This window comes from Scyliorhinus torazame, chromosome 1 (assembly GCF_047496885.1).
Source record: "Scyliorhinus torazame isolate Kashiwa2021f chromosome 1, sScyTor2.1, whole genome shotgun sequence".
NCBI lineage: Eukaryota > Metazoa > Chordata > Chondrichthyes > Carcharhiniformes > Scyliorhinidae > Scyliorhinus > Scyliorhinus torazame.
In genome coordinates, this window is record NC_092707.1 from 360,230,718 (window position 1) to 360,252,808 (window position 22,091).

General features: G+C 44.4%; 1 protein-coding gene across 2 annotated transcripts in view; it reads right to left on the reverse strand.

Moving 5' to 3' along the window:
* The window catches only part of camkmt (calmodulin-lysine N-methyltransferase), a 432,111-nt gene that overhangs the window by 56,985 nt on the left and 353,035 nt on the right, over positions 1 to 22,091 (reverse strand). For both annotated transcript variants that reach the window (XM_072510908.1, XM_072510901.1), the window contains exon 7: positions 20,249 to 20,315. In XM_072510908.1, coding sequence (XP_072367009.1) covers positions 20,249 to 20,315 — 67 coding nt within the window. The remainder of the gene's footprint in view (positions 1 to 20,248; positions 20,316 to 22,091) is intronic.

Here is a 22,091-nt window from a genome sequence, read left to right on the forward strand (position 1 = left end):
CACAACAGTCACGCAGGGCATCCTTGGCCTAATCACCACTGCGTGCAAAATGCCAGCATGGCACCCTGGCAGTGCCACCTGGGCATCTTGGCAGTACCAGACTGGCACCCAGATGGCATTGCCAAGGTGTCCAGATGGCACCAGCAGTGCTATGACATATCCTGCACAGGGGGCAAACACCTGGGAGCCTCCGATCCCCTGGGAGACCCCCATGAGTGTTGTTGTGTTTGGTCCCCGTTTGTGGAGACCAATGCTAAATGGCGCTCGCCTGACGTCTCCGAGGTGAAAGGGATAGATCCCAAAGCCTCAGGTGCCCCGGAAAACTGCATTTTAGATTGTGACTAGCTGTCTTGCTCTAATATGCAGATTTGCCAAAACATGATCTCGCGAGGCGTTGCGAGCCGGGTAGATCCCAGGAGCGTGGTCTCCCAACTTCTTTCAGCCATGTTGCACTGCAGCATGCTGCCTTTCAGGCGCAACGTGACTGTTCGATCGTGCCTATCATATCTGCTTTGTGGCTCAGTGTCAAATTTTGTTCCATAATTGCCTTGGGCAGTTTTATTATGGTAAAGAACATAGAACATACAGTGCAGAAGGAGGCCATTTGGCCCATCGAGTCTGCATCGACCCACTTTAAGCCCTCACTTCCACCCTACCCCCGTAACCCAATAATCCCTCCCAAGCTTTTTGGACACTAAGGGTAATTTAGCATGTCCAATCCACCTAACCTGCACGTCTTTGTGGACTGTGGGAGGAAACCGGAGCACCCGGAGGAAACCCATGCAGACACGGGGTGAACGTGCAGACTCCACACAGACAGTGACCCAACAGGGAATCGAACCTGGGACCCTGGTGCTGTGAAGCCACAATGTTAACCACTGTGCTACCGTGCTGCCTGAAAGGTATCAGACAAATGCACGTTCCTGTTGTTTATTTAATGGAGTCAGTCAATAGTCAAGGAATACCAAAATTACTGAATACTGATCATAAGGGTGCTTTTAACAGTGAGGGAGGAATGCCAAGTTATAAATCAACTTATTCGGGCGTATGTTAACAGTACAACATAAATCACCAATAACTGGCTCCTTGAATGGAACAATTGCCCCGGTGGAATGAGAGAGGGAAAGGGACACCAGGTTACGAATGGGCATCGCTAGGTTAATTGAGAGGGCAAAGATCTGGCAAATGGAGTATGCATAATGCAGGCAAATGCAAAATCTCCATTTTGGCAGGAAGAATAAAAAAGAAGCTTAATATCTAAATGGCGAGCGATTGCAGAGGTCTGAGAGATCTGGGTGTCCTGGTGCATAAATCACAAAAGGCTAGTACACAGGTGGAGCAAGTAATTAAGAGAGCTCAGAGAATGTTATGGTTTATTGCGAGGGGAATAAATTACAAAAGTAGGGAGGTTATGCTTCCGTTGTATAGGGCATGGGTGAGGCCAGAGATGGAGTGCTGTGTTCAGCATTGGTCTCCTTATTTAAGGAAAGATGTAAGTGCATTAGAAGCAGTTCAGAGAAGGTTTACTGGACGAATATCAGGAAGAGGCATGTTGTCTTTTGAGGAAAGGCTGAAGAGGTTAGGTTTGTACCCACTAGAGTTTAGAAGAGTAAGATCATTGTCAAGAGATGCCATTTGTGACTGGCAAGGATACTTGGTGCTGTGAGAAGATTAGAAGTCAAGCAGAAGTATAAATGCTGAGCTTCGCAAAAGATGGGCATGGAGCTGGGAGAAGGTGGCATTTGACAGGAAAGAAGAGATTGGTTGATGTGGAGTTTTTGAGGATGGGACTGCTAGTAGTAGCTTTGAAAAGGATAGGGGGAATGACAGAAAAAAGAGCGGCTTTCACAATGTTACAAGTATGGAAGTCAGGCTGGGGATTTGGATGGTCAGGAATTGAACGGTGAGGGGATCAAGAGGGAGGTAGGTCTCATGATAATGATGTGCAAGGAGCAGGCACTGATGATGGGAAAGAACTGTAGAGATGTTTTGTAAGGGAGTGAGCGTAGACATCTGGAGGAGGTGTGGAGCTGGGAGGAGGGGCTTTTAAGGGAGGTAGTCTGTATAGGTAGAGATGATGAAATCCATGTGTTATTCACAGTTTATCACATAAATATTAAAGGCAAAAACAATTAAATGCAGCGGTTTATAATGCGAGAGCAAGTAATTTGGCCTAACTAGTGTGTGAAACCATGTTATCAGAAAAATAAATGGTAGTTCTTTATCTCTTTAATTGTATTTACCTGCCTTTTTTCATATACCTTACTTTCTAAATATGCAGCCACTTCCCTTTTAAACATGGCATTTGATTCTGCATTTAGCGTCTCCTGGGATAATATATTCTATATTCTCACAGCCTTTGTATAAAGGAAATCTTTGTGGTTTCACCTCTAACTGACTTAGTTCTAATTTAAAGATTATGTCCCCTTGTTCTAGATCCCCCTACTAGAGGAAAGAATGTTTATGTTATTAAATCCCTTTACCACAATCGGATTAGCTCTTAACGCCTCATATCTGAAGAATATAACCCAAGTTTACCTATTTCTCATAATAGCTAAGTGCTTTCATCTCAGGTTATCATCCTGGTGCATCATTATTGGGACTCCCTGAAGGCCTGTTTATCTTTCACAAGGTAGAGTTCCTAAAATTGTGCACATTATTCCAAACACAACCTGACCACATTGCTGGATAATTCTAATAGCCTTCCTAGGCTTCATATTTATGATTAGTTCAGGTTTGGGCTAGCTGTTTTTAGTACCCACAAATTAGGTTTCTGTGACTTGTATGCATCATTCCCTCTCAAACCCTTTGTTCCTTCTTATGCAATCTATTTAAATCAAAGAATAAAGCTGCTTCTTAGGCCTAAGGTGACCTGTTCCAAAACTGCAATGTTTCCATTATTAGAACGCTTAAGACCCTTTTAAAAAAATTGCTTGCTCACATCAGAGTTGGTTGCATGCACTCATGTCACCTTCAGGTATAAGGACAGGCATCACAATACTTTCACTGTTAGTTTTATTCTGTGATCTACCCCATCAGAGAGAGACTTGTTGGTTCTCAAGGTGGATCAAAGCCACACTTGCATAGCATAGAATTTTTTATTTTAGTGCCGAAGGAGGCTATTCGGCCCATCGAGTCTGCACCGGCTCTTGGAAAGAGCACCCTACCCAAGGTCCACACCTCCACCCTATCCCCATAACCCAGTAACCCCACCCAACACTAAGGGCAATTTTGGACACTAAGGGCAATTTATCATGGCCAATCCACCTAACCTGCACATCTTTGGACTGTGGGAGGAAACCGGAGCACCCGGAGGAAACCCACGCACACACGGGGAGGATGTGCAGACTCCACACAGTGACCCAAGCCGGAATCGAACCTGGGACCCTGGAGCTGTGAAGCAATTGTGCTATCCACAATGCTACCGTGCTGCCCTAAATTTGTTTTGCCCTTCATTGTTTTGCTTTCAAATATGTTGGGGTGGAATGGGACAAGATGTTTACATTTGCTGTGGAGGCAAAATCAAAAGAAAGCAATTGTGAGGAATCAGAAAATGCTTCCTCTTGTGGGGTAATCTAGAACGAGAGGTCATAATCCCAGGATAAGGGGTAGCAGGGGCAGCACGGTGGCGCAGTGGTTAGCACTGGGACTACGGCGATGAGGACCCGGGTTCGAAACCCGGCCCTGGGTCACTGTCAGTGTCGAGTTTGCACATTCTCCCAAATTCTGCGTGGATTTCGCCCCCACAACCCAAAAGATGTGCAGGTTAGGTGGATTGGCCACGCTAAATTGGCCCTTAATTGGAAAAAAATATAATTGGGTACTCTAAATTTTTTTTTAAAAAGGATAAGCGGTAGCAAATTTAAAACCGAGATGAGGAAAAACTACTTCTCCCAAAGGGTCGTAAATCTGTGGAATTCGCTACGCCAGAGTGCGGTGGATGGTGGGACAATGAGTAAATTTAAGGAGGAGTTAGACAGATTTTTAATTAGTAATGGGTTGAAGGGTTACGGAGAACGGGCAGAACGGTGGAGTTGAGGCCAGCATTAGATCAGCCATGATCGTATTGAACGGTGGAGCAGGCTCGAGAGACTAAATTACCTATTCCTGCTCCTAGTTCTTATGTTCTAAGAAAGGACAATTCTGTCTAATTCCACTTCCAGCTCTTGGTCTGTAGCCAAGGTCCAGGTGGGAGTGGTCTGGGAGGCGTTGAAGGCGGTGGTTAGAGGGGAGCTGATATCAATAAGGGCACATAAAGGGAAGCAGGAGAGTAAGGAACGGGAGCGGTTGCTGCAAGAACTTTTGAGGGTGGACAGACAATATGCGGAAGCACCGGAGGAGGGACTGTACAGGGAAAGGCAAAGGCTACATGTGGAATTTGACTTGCTGACTACGGGCACTGCAGAGGCACAATGGAGGAAGGCACAGGGTGTACAGTACGAATATGGGGAGAAGGCGAGCAGGTTGCTGGCACACCAATTGAGGAAAAGGGGAGCAGCGAGGGAAATAGGGGGAGTGAGGGATGAGGAAGGAGAGATGGAGCGGGGAGCGGAGAGAGTGAATGGAGTGTTCAAGACATTTTATAAAAAATTATATGAAGCGCAACCCCCGGATGGGAGGGAGAGAATGATGGGCTTTTTGGATCGGCTGGAATTTCCCAAGGTGGAAGAGCAGGAAAGGGTGGGACTGGGAGCACAGATCGAGGTAGAAGAAGTGGTGAAAGGAATTAGGAGCATGCAGGCGGGAAAGGCCCCGGGACCGGATGGATTCCCAGTCGAATTTTATAGAAAATATGCGGACTTGCTCGCCCCGGTATTGACGAGGACGTTTAATGAGGCAAAGGAAAGGGGACAACTGCCCCCGACTATGTCTGAAGCAACGATATCGCTTCTCTTAAAGAAGGAAAAGGACCCGCTACAATGCGGGTCCTATAGACCTATTTCCCTCCTAAATGTAGATGCCAAGATCCTGGCCAAGGTAATGGCAATGAGAATAGAGGAGTGTGTCCCGGGGGTGGTCCACGAGGACCAAACTGGGTTTGTGAAGGGGAGACAGCTGAACACGAATATACGGAGGCTGTTAGGGGTAATGATGATGGCCCCACCAGAGGGGGAAACGGAGATAGTAGTGGCGATGGATGCCGAGAAAGCATTTGATAGAGTGGAGTGGGATTATTTGTGGGAGGTGTTGAGGAGATTTGGTTTTGGAGAGGGGTATGTTAGATGGGTGCAGCTGTTGTATAGGGCCCCGATGGCGAGCGTGGTCACGAATGGACGGGGATCTGCATATTTTCGGCTCCATAGAGGGACAAGGCAGGGATGCCCTCTGTCCCCATTATTGTTTGCACTGGCGATTGAGCCCCTGGCGATAGCGTTGAGGGGTTCCAAGAAGTGGAGGGGAGTACTTAGAGGAGGAGAAGAACACCGGGTATCTTTGTATGCGGACGATTTGCTACTACACGTGGCAGACCTGGCGGAGGGGATGCCAGAAATAATGCGGATACTTGGGGGGTTTGGGGATTTTTCAGGGTATAAATTGAACATGGGAAAAAGTGAGTTGTTTGTGGTGCATCCAGGGGAGCAGAGTAGAGAAATAGAGGACCTACCGTTGAGGAAGGTAACAAGGGACTTTCGTTACCTGGGGATCCAGATAGCCAAGAATTGGGGCACATTGCATAGGTTAAATTTAACGCGATTGGTGGAACAAATGGAGGAGGATTTCAAGAGATGGGATATGGTATCCCTGTCACTGGCAGGGAGGGTGCAGGCGGTTAAGATGGTGGTCCTCCCGAGATTCCTCTTTGTGTTTCAGTGCCTCCCGGTGGTGATCACGAAGGCTTTTTTTAAAAAAGGATTGAAAAGAGCATCATGGGTTTTGTGTGGGCCGGGAAGACCCCGAGAGTGAGGAAGGGATTCTTACAGCGTAGCAGGGATAGGGGGGGGCTGGCACTACCGAGCCTAAGTGAGTATTATTGGGCCGCTAATATTTCAATGGTGAGTAAGTGGATGGGAGAGGAGGAGGGAGCGTCGTGGAAGAGATTAGAGAGGGCGTCCTGTAGGGGGACTAGCCTACAGGCTATGGTGACAGCCCCATTGCCGTTCTCACCGAGGAACTACACCACAAGCCCGGTAAAGATTTGGGGACAGTGGAGACGGCATAGGGGAAAGACTGGAGCCTTGGGGCGGTCCCCGATAAGAAACAACCATAGGTTTGCCCCGGGGGGAATGGATGGGGGATATGGAATGTGGCAAAGAGCAGGAATAACGCAACTGAAAGATCTGTATGTGGATGGGAAGTTCGCGAGTCTGGGAGCGCTGACCGAGAAATATGGGTTGCCCCAAGGGAATGCATTCAGGTATATGCAACTGAGGGCTTTTGCGAGGCAACAGGTGAGGGAATTCCCGCAGCTCCCGACACAAGAGGTGCAGGACAGAGTGATCTCAAAGACATGGGTGGGGGATGGTAAGGTGTCAGATATATATAGGGAAATGAGGGATGAGGGGGAGACTATGGTAGATGAACTAAAAGGGAAATGGGAAGAAGAGCTGGGGGAGGAGATCGAGGAGGGGCTGTGGGCAGATGCCCTAAGCAGGGTAAACTCGTCGTCCTCGTGTGCCAGGCTAAGCCTGATTCAGTTTAAGGTATTACACAGGGCGCATATGACTGGAGCACGGCTCAGTAAATTTTTTGGGGTGGAGGATAGGTGTGCGAGGTGCTCGAGAAGCCCAGCGAATCATACCCATATGTTTTGGTCATGCCCTGCACTACAGGGGTTTTGGATGGGGGTGACAAAGGTGCTTTCAAAAGTAGTGGGGGTCCGGGTCGAACCAAGCTGGGGGTTGGCTATATTTGGGGTTGCACAAGAGCCGGGAGTGCAGGAGGCGAGAGAGGCCGATGTTTTGGCCTTTGCGTCCCTAGTAGCCCGGCGCAGGATATTGTTAATGTGGAAAGAAGCCAAGCCCCCGGGGGTGGAGACCTGGATAAATGACATGGCAGGGTTTATAAAGCTAGAGCGGATTAAGTTTGTTCTAAGGGGGTCGGCTCAAGGGTTCACCAGGCGGTGGCAACCGTTCGTCGAATACCTCGCAGAAAGATAGATGGAATGGAAAAAAGAAGGCAGCAGCAGCAGCCCAGGATCGGGGGTGGGGGGGGGGGGGGGGGGTGGGGGAGAGGGGAGGGAGGGGGAGGGGGGGGAGGAGGAACCAGAAGGACTCTCAGGGTTGTTAATATATACTGTATAATATGTATAGGTCGTTGCTACAGATAATTATATATTGGACTGTTAAATTATATTTTTGGAGAGTGTTACTTGTGATAAGGCAGTTGCCAATTAGGGTTAGTTTTCATATTTGTTATTTATTATTTATTCATTTTTAAAAATTTTTTTTATTTGTTTATAAAATAGGTCATTGTTATTTGTGTTGTTATAATATTGTGTAAAGGATGCACAATGTACTGTGTTGGTTGACCAAAAATTTTCAATAAAATATTTGTAAAAAAAAAAAATGTCACATAGACAACAACATTGCATTGCCTTCATCAACTTTCTTTGTTATTTCATCAAAAAATTAATGAAATTAATGAAGCACGAATTGCATTTTACAAATCCATGCTGGCTCTCCTTAATTAGATCAAGCCCCTCCAAATGCCCGTTGGTTTTCTTTCCGCTGATTCTTAGTTCTTACCCACCACTGATATTAAACTGTTGTTACTAGACATTCCCTGACACGCGTACTTGCATAAGGATGATACAATTGCCATTCTCCAATCCTCTGGCATGTCTCTTGAATGTAGGGAAGATTGGAAGATTATGGCAAGCCCATCCATAATTTCCACTCCCACTTCCTTAAGCAACCTGTGATGTATGCCATCCGGACCAGGCGACTTATCCACTAAGTACAGCCAGCCTTTCCATGACACCCAGCCTATCAATTTTCACAACATCCAATACTTCGATCTCTGCTTCTACGTTTTTATCAACGTTCTCTTCCTTAGAAAATATAAAATACTCATCAAAAATTATAGCTATGCCCTACGCCACTAAGCACATATCAACTTCTTTGTTCCTAATGGGTCCCACAATACCTCTTACTACACACACTTAAAAAAAAAAAAATTTGGAGTACCCAATTCTTTTTTTTCAATTAAGCGACAATTTAGCGTGGCCAATTCACCTACCTGCACATTTTTTGGGTTGTGGGGTAAGACCCACGTAGACACGGGGAGAATGTGCAAACTCCACACAGTGACCCGGGGTCGATATTGAATCCGGGTCCTCAGAGCTGTGAGGCAGCAGTGCTAACAACTGTGCCGCCCGACTACATACAATTAATATATGTATATATACATATATGCTGGGAGAAGATTTTTAGGTCCCTTTTTATATTAACTGCATACTGTTCTCATATTCTCTCCTTGCAGTCTTATTTCCCACTTCACTTTACCTCTCAACTGATTATATTTGGTCTTGTTCTGACTTGAAGAATCCAAGTGACAAGCTTCATACATGGGCGGTACGGTGGTTAGCACTGCTGCCTCACAGCTCCAAGTACCCGGGTTCAATTCCGGCCTTGGGTGACTGTGTGTGTGGAGTTTGCACTTTCTCCCTGTGTCTGCGTGGGTTTCCTCCGGGTGCTCCGGTTTCCTGCCACAGTCCAAAGATGTGCAGGTTATTGGCCATACTAAATTGCCCCTTAGTGTCCAAAAGGTTAGGTGGGGTTACTAGCTTATGGAGATAGGGTGGAGGCGTGGCCTTAACTAGGGTGCTCTTTCCAAGGGTCGTGCAGACGGGATGGGCTGAATGGCCTCCTTCTGCACTGTAGATTCTATGATTATGATCCCAGCTGATGTCAATACTGAACAAATCAGATTCCAAAGTGAAACCTAGCTTGATAGATCCTAACTTTGTTTTAGAACACTGTGGAGGAAAATGACTGAACAAATTAACAGAACTCTGCTGATGAGCTTCAAACACAAAGAATAAAATATTTATTAAACAGGAAAAATCTTACACCAAACAAAAAAGGCTGGAAAGATCTCAATACAAACGCAAGAAGATGATTCAAATTCAGCCTATTCCTTTATCCCAGCAATGCCTTTACAGACGCATAAACAAATGAAGAGCTACCACTGGTTTGACACAAAGGCTTGGGACTGGCCAATATGCAAACAGTTTTCTTCCAGTGAATTCCTGAGCAATCGCAACACCAACTCCAGCATACGTTCCCCGAGTTGGATCGAGAATAAACTGTTCACATTTCAGAAATTCCTTCCTCTCGTTACCCTTTACACTTGCATTACCTCAATACAATTTGGTTAATTGTCCAATATCACCGCTCTATAGTTCTTGCACATCTCTGTGATTTCCCAGTAGATTTGGTTCGCTTTCTCACTATTTGGAGGCCTATAGAATATCCCCAGTAGTGTGATCACACCCTTGTTGCTTCTCAACCCTAACCAAAAGGATTCTACCCATGTATCCACAAGGACATCCTCTCTTTTCAATATTATGTCTTCTATAATCAGAACTACCACCCCACTTCTCTTTTTGCCTTCCCTATCATTTCTGAACTTTTTGTACCCCTGAATATTAAGTGCCCACCTCTTCCTTTTCAATTGCTGCCTCCTGTCCCAGAACTGGTCCCAGTGCCTTCTCTTCTGCAGCATGCCTCAATCCACGCACTGATTATCCCCATCTTCCTATTTCTACTTTTGCTAGCACATGGCACAAGGTATATAAGGTGCTGGTTGGTGCAGTGTCCAGTGTGAAACTGAGATGATAAACCAAGATGGTCGCAGGCTTGTGGGCTGCATTAAGTTTGTAACCAAGGCAACTTTGAGGGCACTAGAATTACCCTCTGCAGCTATAAGCTAGGAAGAAAAGAAACTTGCCAGGATTCTCACTCTTGCCACTGCCAGGACATTAGGAGAGAACAGGAGGTGGTGTGATGTATTCTGTAATTAAGTAATTAATTTTGGTTCATGTCAAAGAATGAGCATTTTAAGAAATTACTTAAGAACTGCCTTTATTCATAAACCAGTATTATAGTATCAGCCAGCACAGCTCAGACCTGGGATCTTCCTTGTCTGCATTCTCAATACAATACTGGACAGTGCCTTTACATACCAATCAATTGGGGCAGCACGGTGTCGCAGTGGTTAGCACTGCTGCCTCTCGGCGCCGTGGTCACAGGTTCGACCCCGCCTGGGTCACTGTGCGTGTGGTGTTTGCACATTCTCCCCGTGTTTGCGTGGGTTTCGCCCCCACAACCCAAAGATGTGCAGGTTAGGTGGATTAGTCACGCTAAATTGCCGCTTAATTGGAAAAAATGAATTGGGTACTCTAAATTTTTTTTTAAAACAGACCAATCAATTGGGAAAGGCGAGTTGAACGGCTTTAAACTAAACTATTCAAGTCTCAGGTTGAATGCCATCCCCAGTAGGTTAATTGTTTGAACATTGTTGTCACCTTGCTATAATTAAAACATGAACAAAATACCACCCAGAGCCCTATACACATTATTTATACTTCAGACAATTTAAGTGTTTTACAATATAAAGGCAACAACTTACCAAAACAATAGCAGATACCCTCAACAATGTGAAAGACCTGTACTGTCATTCCCATCCTTGAGACACCATGATACACATTTGCCCTTGAACCCCATTAGAGAAACTCCCTCCTACTCTTGTAACTTGCTTTATACTATTAAAATTTTCCTGGGCAGCACGGCAGCACTGCTGCCTCACGATGCTGAGGACCTGGGTTCGATCCCAGCCCCAGTTCACTGTCCGTGTGGAGTTTGCGCATTCTCCCCATGGGGGTCTCACCCCCACAACCCAAAGATGGGCAGGCGAGGCAAAGTGGTCACGTTAAATTGCCCGTAATTGGAAAAATAAATTGGGTATTCTAAATTTTTAAAAAATGATTAAAATTTTCCTAACATTTTCCAAAAATAAAGTTTAAAAAAATAATTTTTCTTGAATTATGTTTGTCTCATTCTCTCAAGTTCTGTTGGTTAAACAGTGATATTGTGGTAGGATGCACAAATTACTATGAAACAAAATAAGGAAAAAATTCTCGCAAATGATTTCTGAGTGAAATGATCTAAAATGAAATTGTTGATTATGTGCATTTGGATAAATTGGAAAAGTAAACATATAATTACTCTGCAACATGCTGATTCGTTCTTTTATTTTTTAAACAGCTTTTTCCCCGACATTGATTTCTGATGTTTAAGGTTACATGAGCATGTTAGAATATTTGAATATTTTTCACTGGTGAATAATACATTTCAACCTCATACCGAGAAAAGAAAATTGTTGAGAAATAGTGCTTCCACAAGACATAATTCTGTGTACTGGGTGTTAATAATCAATGGTTATTTATCACTAGCCTCACTCATCTGCAAAATGTTGCATTTTTGCAAGCAGCAGTGCTCTCAGCAATGTGCCTTTAGACTACAACTGTAATATTGGTGTGTAGAGATATCACTTTGCAGTTACTGTGTAAATCCAAGATCTGGATCAGACCAGAAAACTGGAAGGAAAGGGGCAAAACATTTGGATGAGGAAATTTCACTCTGCCTTTTTTCAGGTAGGGATCTAACTCTGAGTTTGCACAAAGAGTTTCTTAGAGTTGGTAGGATGTAAAACCAATTCACACAATTTTCATTCATAGGCAGCCTACGATTAAGTTAACATACGTTTTCATTAAAGTGGGCAGCACGGTAGCATTGTGGATAGCACAATTGCTTCACAGCTCCAGGGTCCCAGGTTTGATTCCGGCTTGGGTCACTGTCTGTGCAGAGTCTGCACATCCTCCCCGCGTGTGCGTGGGTTCCCTCCGGGTGCTCCGGTTTCCTCCCACAGTCCAAAGATGTGCAGGTTAGGTGGATTGGCCATGATAAATTGCCCTTAGTGTCCAAAATTGCCCTTAGTGTTGGGTGGGGTTACTGGGTTATGGGGATAGGGTGGAGGTGTTGACCTTGGGTAGGGTGCTCTTTCCAAGAGCCGGTGCAGACTCGATGGGCCGAATGGCCTCCTTCTGCACTGTAAATTCTATGATTGTAAGTATAACGAGGGTACATATTCTGTTTGCTGGCGAGGGGGGTGTGTGGGCAAAGAAAACATTATAATTTTCATGATAAAGGTAAATAGCTTACTCAGACACATTAAACTATTAGGTTGGTATGGATCTTACATAAAAAACATTCAATGTCCTGCACAGGGAAACATAAAACTTGGAATGAAAATGAATCAGCCACCAAGCCCACTGTTGCACATACCATGTCCAAACTGCTCTAATCCATCCATTTAATATTCAAAGAAAATGCTTTGTAGTAAAAATCTCCATTCTCAAAGTATCAAACAAATTTCAGAATACGGCGCCATTCAGCCCCAGCCTAGTGGCCTGCACGGAAAATGTTCCCCATAATTTAATCTGGCGGCAGAGAACCAATATGTCGGAAGCATTTTATTAACTACCTCTGCCCTAATTTCCACTCCCAACTAAAAACTTGTCCAGCTCCTTGTTAAACAAGCGGATTGTCCTATTTAGAACATAAGAACTAGGAGCAGGAGTAGGCAATTCAGCTCCTCGAGCCCGCTGTGCCATTCAATTCAATCATGGCTGATCACCTCTCGGCCTCAACTCCATCTTTCCTCCCCTTTCTCCATAACCTTTCAACTCCTTACTGATTAAAAATCTGTGTATCTCCTCCTTAAATTTACTCAAACTCCCGGCATCAAGTGCACTCTGGGCTAGTGAATTCCACAGATTCACAAGATTCCTTTGAGAGAAGTAATTTCTCCTCATCTTTGTTTTAAATCTGCTATCCCTTAACCTTAAATTATGACCTCTCATTCTAGATTGCCCCACAAGAGGAAGCATTCACTCTACGTCTACTTTGTCAATACCTGTTATCATCGTATATACCTCAGTTAGATCTCCTCTCATTCTTTTAAACTCAAGAGAGTATCGGCCTAAACTGCTCAACCTCGCTTCAGAAGATAAACCCCTAATCTCTGGAATCAATCTAGTGAACCTCCTCTGAACTGTCTCTAATGCAACTACATTCTTCCTCAAATAAGGGGACCAAAACTGTACACAGTGCTCCAGATGCGGTCTCACCAATACCTTATACAGTTGCAGCAACACTTTCTATCCCTTTAGCTATAAAGGCCAACATTCCATTTGCCTTCCTTATTACCTGCCTTACCTGCAGACTAGTTTTCTGAGATTCATGCACGAAGACACCCAGATCCCTCTATACCGAAGCAATATTGAGGTTTCTCGCCATTTAGATAATAAGTTGCCTTTAAATTTTTCCGAAAAAATGGATAACTTCACATTTATCCACCTTAAACTCCATCAGCCAAATTTTGGCCCACTCACCTAACCTATCTATATCCCTTTATAAATGTCTTATTTTCTCATTGGAACTTACTATCCCATCTATTTTAGTGTCATCTGCAAATTTGGCTATAGTACCTTCTATCCCTATATCCAAGTCATTAATATATATTGTAAACAGTTGGAGCCTGAGGACTGAACCTTGTGGCACCCCACTTGTTACATCCTACAAACTAGAAAAAGACCCATTTATCTCTGCCTTCTGTCGGTTAGCCAGTCTTCTATTGAAGCTAATAAATTACCCCTAATCTCATGTGATCTTAACTTGTGTATTAACCTTTTGTGCAGCACCTTATCAAACACCTTCCGGAAGTCCAGATATACATCCACAGGATGTCTATTATGAACTTGGCTTGTTACATCTTCGAAGAACTCTAGCAAATTAGTCAAACATGATTTATCCTTCATAAAATCATACCGACTCTGATGGATTGCGTTTTGATTTTCTAAATGTCCTCTTTATTACTTCCTTAACAATGGATTGGAGGGGATCTTATTGAAACGTACAAGATACTGCGAGGCCTGGATAGAGTGGACGTGGAGAGGATGTTTCCACTTGTAGGAAAAACTAGAACAAGAGGACACCATCTCAGACTAAAGGGACGATCCTTTAAAACAGAGATGAGGAGGAATTTCTTCTGCCAGTGGGTGGTGAATCTGTGGAACTCTTTGCTGCAGAAGGCTGTGGAGGCCAATTCACTGAGTGTCTTTAAGACAGAGATAGATAGGTTCTTGATTAATAAGGGGATCAGGGGTTATGGGGAGAAGGCAGAAGAATGGGGATGAGAAAATATCAGCCATGATTGAATGGTAGAGCAGACTCGATGGGCCAAGTGGCCTAATTCTGCTCCTATGTCTTATGGTCTGATGGATTTTAACAATTTCCCAACAAGAGATGTTAAACTAACTGGTCTATAGTTTTCTACTTTCTACTTCCCTCCCTTTTTGAATAAAAAGACATTATAATGTTTTCAATCCACTGGAACCTTCCCGCATCCAGGGAAAATTAGAATATTATAGCCAATGGATCCACCATTTCCACTGCCACTTCCTCTAACCCCTATGACGTAGGCCATCAGGCCCTGGGGACTAGTCTGCCTTCAATCCCAACAATTTGTTTAGTACTTTTTTCCCTATCCATGATGATTTTTCTATGTTCCTCCCTTTCTGTGGGTTGTAATGCAGAACTAGTAATGTTGCGACTAGGGGCTTTTCACAGTAACTTCATTGAAGCCTACTTGTGACAATAAGCGATTATTATTATTACCTCTACATTATCTGTTACTATTGGAATGGTACCAATGTCTTCCATGGTGAAAACTGAGGTAAAATATTGATTTAGTGTCTCCACCATTTCTGTGTTGCCCGCTATTAATTACCCCGTCTCATCCACCAAGGGACCAACATTCACTTTAGATACTCTCTTCCCTTTTATATACTTACAGAAGCTTTAACTATCTTTTTGTATATCTTGCGCTAGTTTTCTTTCACAATTTACCTTTGTTCTTTTTATAAATTTTTTAGTAATCCTTTATTGATCTTTAAAAATTTCCCAATCTTCGACCCCATCACTTGCCTTTGCAATATGGTATGCCTTCATTTTTGTCTTCAGCCATGGATGTTTTTTTCCCCTCTTACAATTTTTTGTGCTCTCTGGAATATATTTTAGTTGGGAAAAATGTAATATTTCCTGTTCATCAATTGTTCTATCTTTTAATCTTCCTTCCCAGTCCATTATGGCCAAATCAGTCCTCATGCCAATGTAATTACGTTTGTTTAACTCCAGAATGCGAGTGTGGAACTCTAGTTTCTTGCCCTCAATCTGAATTTGAAATTCTATCGTGCGATAATCACTCTTCCCGAGCGGATCCTTAACTATGAGGTAATTATTTGGTCCCTTCTCATTGCATAATACAAAATCCTGCATAACCTGCTCCCTGGTTGGTTCCACAACATATTGTTCCAAGAAACAATCTCTAACACATTCAATGAACTCTCCCTCGAGGATACCTGTGCCAATTTGATTAACCCAGTCTATATGCATATTAAAGTCACCCATGATTATTGTCCACTCTGGCTTTCGCACTTTTTAAATCTCCGCTCTGACTCTTAGCTTCCACTCTTTTTAAATCTCTGCTCTAACTCACAGCTCCCGCTCTTTTTAAATCTCGATTGTTTTAAACTGTTTTCAAATCCTAACTGTTTTTCTGGGAATCCCCTACTCGGTAAGAAAAGTTTCTTCTCACCTCTGGTCTCGCTTAAACCATAAACCATTCAACTTTAAAATCAGGCCCATGCTGATAAAAAGACATCTGGTTGACTGAATATTTAAAATCTATTTCAGCATTCTGTTTTGACAATGTCTATCATGAACCTAAAGAACCGATTCAGTACGTACCGAACAATGTTGCAGTTGTACTTGAGCAGCTCCACAGCAATGTGATTCAATACTGATTTAAATATCAAATCTAATTTATCAATTCTGTGAACATTCAGGTGGAATTAGAAGACAACCAAAATAAAAAATGCAGAGGGTGGAATTAGTAGCATGCCTTCCTAACAGCAGAACCAGGAGTGTCCACCACTTTTGCATTCTTCCTTTTCCTGTTTCCCAAGCAATTGCTGCTGGCGCCATGCATGGGGGACACGTGAAATTCCAAGTTGGAAGAAGCTTTTCAGTGGTCAAACCCGCCATCAGCTGACAATTCTGCAGCTACGGGTGGGCTGTATGAGAGCCTCTTGGTCACACAGGGAGGCTTTGCATCACAGCCAAAACATTCCTGCCCAATTCCATTGACATTAACATCAGAATTATTGAGCGAGTGTTTTTTTTTTTCAAATTTAAATTTCACTTGTAAATACGTCACATTTCACTGGTTTCACTTTTTTCCCATATGCATTATCGTTATCTGACTAGATTAGCTTAGTCAGAGGTCTCATTGTACGAGCACGCCTCATGGTTGGCATGAATTGATGGTTTCAGGGGAGTTAGGGACATGGATTTTATTGTGGGAGAAGCATGGTGCATTTTTGTTCATTCTTTATTAAATGTTCATCTTAATGTCCAGTGTTGTACGTGCCACTCTGTGGGACACGGCTGAATTTGCAAGTTGAGCTGGCTCTCGTTTCTATTCATGTTAAAGAGCCTTGTCTGAGATCACCCTCAGCAGGGATAACTGAAAAGTTGTAGGTGAACACAAAGCTTTGTATTTAACAGAGAGATGGGCCTATAAGATCCACACTCTGTTGGAACCCTATCCTTCTTTGGGATCGAAGAGATCGATGCCTGCGCAAGCATGGCCGGTAACTCCCCCCATGCCAGTGAGTCATTATTCATCCCCAGGAGATGGGGCGCCATCTCTGCCAAGAACTGTTATTAACATTCCACCGGAAAGCCATCTGCACTTGGTGCCTTTCCCAATTGCATCAACCCCATACACTCCATTATCTCCTGCAATCCCAATGACGCTTCCAATCCCTGTCCCTTCCCTCTAACCACCCCCAGGAACACCAACCTGTCTAAAAACTGCCCCATTGCCACACCTCCTGCAGGGCTCAGATCTAAACAGCGCCCGATAAAAGGCCACAAATGCTTCACGAATGCGAAGCTTTGGAAGGACTTTGCCAGCCAGCACGCTGAGGTGGGCCCAGTTGGATGATACTGATCCTACCCTCTAGGCATCTCATTTTCTTACCGTGACTGATTGTCCCGACAACCCTCACCACCGCCCAGGACTCCAGGTCTTTCCCATGTCACTCCTTCAGACCCCTAACCCCATCCTCTGTCCTTCCCTTGGAAGGATCCCTCTTCCATTCCTCCACGCAGCCAAACCTCAACCTTCATGCCACCACTCTCCACCCGAACTCACCCTTTCTCGTCCTGGGCCATGCAAACTGCCACTCTCCTGCAAACCTCCCTTGTGCAACAGAGGACAAGGAAGACAATCGCTGACCTTAGACACAGCTGCACAAAGCTGACTGGCACACAATGGGCGCTATTCTCCCCCCCCCCACGCCGGGTGGGAGAATCGGCGGGGGGCCGCGTGAATCGCGGCACGCCACCCCGACCCCTGCACGCGATTCTCCCACCCCCAGGAAACCAGCGGCGCGCGATTCGCACCGGGCCGCTTGGAGAACCTGCGAGCGGCGATTCTCCGGCCGGATGGGCCGAGCAGCCGCTACGACACGAAAGGTTCCCGCCGGCGCCGTCCACCCCTGGTCGCTGCTGGCGGGAACTCTGCGGGAACGCTGGGGGGGCTCCATCACTGGGGTGGCCTCCGATGGGGTCTGGCCGGCGATCGGGGCCCACCGATCGGCGGGCCGGCCTCTCCTCCCCCCCCCCCCCCGGGCCTACCTCCTTCCCCGCACGGCCCCAGAACACCGGCTCCATGTTGGTGAGGGGCCGGCGTGCGTAAGACATTCCCCGCGCATGCGCAGGATGGCGCGGCCCAATTACGCATGCGCAGGATTGGGCTGCCCCAACTGCGCATGTGCGGGTTGGCGCTGCGCCCATTTGGCGCTGCGTAAGGACGCTGGAGCGGCGTGAACCGCTCCAGCGCCGTGCTGGCCCCCTTTGTGTCCGGGCCCTGTTTGCGCCGTTGTGGAACGCGACGACGTTCACAACAGCGTTCACACTTGGCCTCGATATCGGAGAATCGCCCCCAAAGTCTTTAAACAAACGTGAATTGCGTGCGGAAAGATTTTCTTGCGCCATTTACTTTATCTTGAATGTAGGACGCAATTGCAAAACGTTTTACACCAATGTGTATTCATGGCGTGCAAATGTAATCTTTAAGAACCCACCACAGGATGGCATGAGGCTCAGCACGCCACAGACATGCCGCAGACGTAATCATGGCATCTCAACACATTGTCGGGAAATCAACGTTTCACATCCTTTCTAATTCAATCACCTGGATCTCTACATTTCCAGTTCTTATGGACTCCATAAAATACTCCCCATTTTTTTACAGCTAACGTTTCACCTCCAGAATTCAGGCAGAGATATTAGCCTTGAGATCACTCCGGAATCAATCCATTTAAAGACTTGTCATGTGGCAGGGAGTTTCATTCCATCATTGGTTAGTTTTTTTGTATCAGCGACTCTGCTTGATACAGACATCAACATTTAGTGTGTTGTTATTCCATTTGCCATTCACGCAAGTAGATCAATGATTGTGACGCTGTTATTGCAGGTCTATTGAGGAATAATCCACAGTAGATTATCTGGAAATCCTACACTCTATCTATTTTAATCGGCACAGCTTTAAGTGATACTAATCTGACTGATACTAGAGTAGACAGATCATTTCATTGGGGAAAACTGTGTGGACTGTGGACTGGATTGTTTTTGAAAAGAAGTCTCTGATTAAATTAATGAGGCAGTAAAGTTCCATAAAATTATATTTCCACGGTTTCATTTTCACTAATAAAGCACTGAAATGAATAAAAATTAAAACGTTAAAATGCGGTTTGAATATTAAATCCTTTACATTACAGGTATAAAGCCTGAAAAGGAGATTAAAGATATTACTCTTTATCTCTGCCAAGCATTTATCTCCCCGATTACCAACTCTATTGTCTTAAAACTATCACAGATATTAAAACCTGTTTAACTGATTAAAACATTGTAATCAGCTATTTTTTTCTTGTGTATACACAAAAGAAAATGTTTAATCATTGCTCCAGAAAGTGCATCAAAATAATGTTCCTTAACCAAGGCTTTGGGTTACCTAGAATTGGAAGCATTGTTTCACAGCACTTCTTGGCAGAATTTCAAGCTTTTATCCCTTCCAATTTTCTCCGGTCTTCTGATTGATGTGGTGTTGTAGTTCTGAGCTGTTCCCAATTAGTCATTCTTCCAATGAGTGTCTTAACTAGTGACTGTCAGCAAATTATTCACTAATGGCAGCATTACAACTGAGCCAGATTCTATCTTTACCCTCCACTATTGCTCCCCATCACCTCAATTTGGATGAAATTTATTGTTTCAACACACATCTCTGTTCCGCTTAGTACCAATTTACCCTAAAGCAAATGCATCCCTAATGGATTAGATCATGGAACAGGACTGAGACTGTAAGGAGTAAAAACAGAAGTGCTGGCTGAACTCAGCAGGTCTGGCAGCATCCGTGGAGAGAGAAACAGGGCCAATGTTCCATATGATCCTTCTGCAGAACTTCTCTCTCCACAGATCTGCCAGAACTGCTGAGTTTGTCCAGCTTTTTCTGTTTTTATTTCAGATTTCCTGAATCCGCAGTTTTTTGCTTTTATTTGGAGTCTGCAAATTATTTAGACTTCGACAAAACAAAAAGAACTGCTTTCCTAATTAAACAGGTTGCATCAAATAACGTACATTATATTCCCTTTAACCAGAATTACAATGATTTTCATTGCATTATAATGTATTGTCATTCTAAAAGAATACGATGAAACATATGATAATGTCCATTTTATTGTTACAGAAGAGAAGTACAATCGTTAATAATTTCAGTTTCCCCTTCAGTAATATGAAAAAAACTTACATTCGTTAGGAAAGCACATTTGTTCCTAATTTGATCCAATTCAGGTGATTTCAATTCTTTTCCATTACCTGTTTTCCCAGAAATGCTCTACTTGCTCCAGTGATTTTCCTGATATTGTTTACAGATATTTATAGAATTCTGCTTTAAAAGTTACTGTAGTTTCAATATTGTTGAAAAACATTTCCTGCATAAATCTCAAATAGGCCAGTAATGGCATGTGCTCAGTTTTATGGAATTGATAGGTTAAAAATACATACAAATTGCTACAATTTTCCTCCTAATAAAGGAACAAAAATAAGGAACTTCTTACCGGCTTGAAACAGAAGAGGCACCGAATAGTCCATGCTTCTTGTTTCTTTCAATGATGTCGCTAACATCTGAAAAGGTTTGTTTAATCAAGGATGAAAACAAAGTTATAGCTGTCAGACGTATGAATCGTTATAAAATAGAAAACATTTGGAGTTTTATCATTTGGCTCATGGGTGGGCAGTTGGGATTTCTCTTCTCTCGCACCCCCACCCACGGGTTTCACAGCGGCATGGGGTGGCTTCAATGGGAAATCCCATTCACAGGTGACAGGAAGAAAGAATCCTGCCACCAGCAAATGGCGCGTTGCCAAGAAACAGGCGGCTGGGGACCAGGGAATCCTGTCCCGCTTCTTTGGATTGCTCTTTATCCAAATCCCCAATCACTCTCCAACTCCAATTAATTTTCCTTTGCCCGTGGAGATGGGCGGCACGGTAGCACAGTGGTTAGCACTGTTACTTCACAGCGGCAAGGTCCCAAATTTGATTCCTGGCTTGGATCACTGTCTGTGTGGAGTCTGCACATTCTCCCTGTGTCCGCGTGGGTTTCCTCCGGGTGCTCCGGTTTCCTACCACAAGTCCCGAAAGACGTGTTGTTCGGTAATTTGGACATTCTGGATTCTCTCTCCGTGAACCCGAACAGGTGTCGGAATGTGGCGACTAGGGACTTTTCACAGTAACTTCATTACATTGTTAATGTAAGTCTACTTGTGACAATAAAGATTATTAAAAAAAAACTCTCCGTATCAAATATCATTGGGCCTTACTCACCTCTGCCAGAACTACTCGAGAATCATTCATTGAGAACAAGGTTTTTTTTTTCATAAAATATCTCTCCCAACACCTCCACCATCATTGTCACCAGGACAAGGAATCTGTGGGCTTCTTTATCAGCAAGATAAAGATCATTCATTCAGCTGCTTCCCTCACATCCCATCTTTTCCTTACCCAAGCAGAATGTACCCCCTGCCCCAGAGAGGAGGGGGGAGTAGGGAGGGAAATGCGAGGGAGATGCTACATAGTAGGCCTGTCAGCAAAGTTAAAACCCATGGAACAAAAGGGATAGTGCCAATATGGATATACAATTGGCAGGAAACTGAGATTGGTTGTAGAATCGTTGAATTCCTCTCAGTGCAGAAGGAGGTCATTCGGCCCATCGGGTCTGCACCAACCCTCTGTAAGAGCATCCTACTAGGCCCACTCTCCTGCCCTATCCCTGTAACACCATAACCCCACCTAACCTGCACATCTTTGGACTGTGCGAGCAAACTGCTGCAGCCAGAGGAAACCCACGCAGACATGGGGCGAAAGTGCAAACTCCACACGGTCACCCAACGTCGTCGGATCTGAACCCGGGTCCCTGGCGCTGTGAGGCAGCAGTGTTTTTTTAAATATAAATTTAGATACCCAATTATTTTCTTCTCCAATTAAGGGGCAATTTAGTGTGGCCAATCCACCTAACTTGTACATCTTTGGGTTGTGGTGGTGAAACCCACTCAGACACGGGGAGAATGTGCAAACTCCATATGAACAGTGACCCAGGGCCGGGATTCGAACCCGGGTCCTCAGCGCTGTAGGCTGTAGTGCTAACCACTGTGCCACGTGCCATCCGATGAGGCAGCAGTGTTAACCACTGTGCCACCATGTCGCCGCCGTGTGAATTACTCTTTTCCAACTTGGAGGAAGGTATACAGTGGTGTTCTCCAAATGCTGGTACTAGGGCTATTGTTTTTCTTGATTGTATTAATCACTTGGATCTGGGTGTATAGGGCACAATTTCAAAATTTATAGATGATGCAAAATTTGGAAGTGTAGTGAACTGTGAGGAAGATGGTGATGGAATTCAAG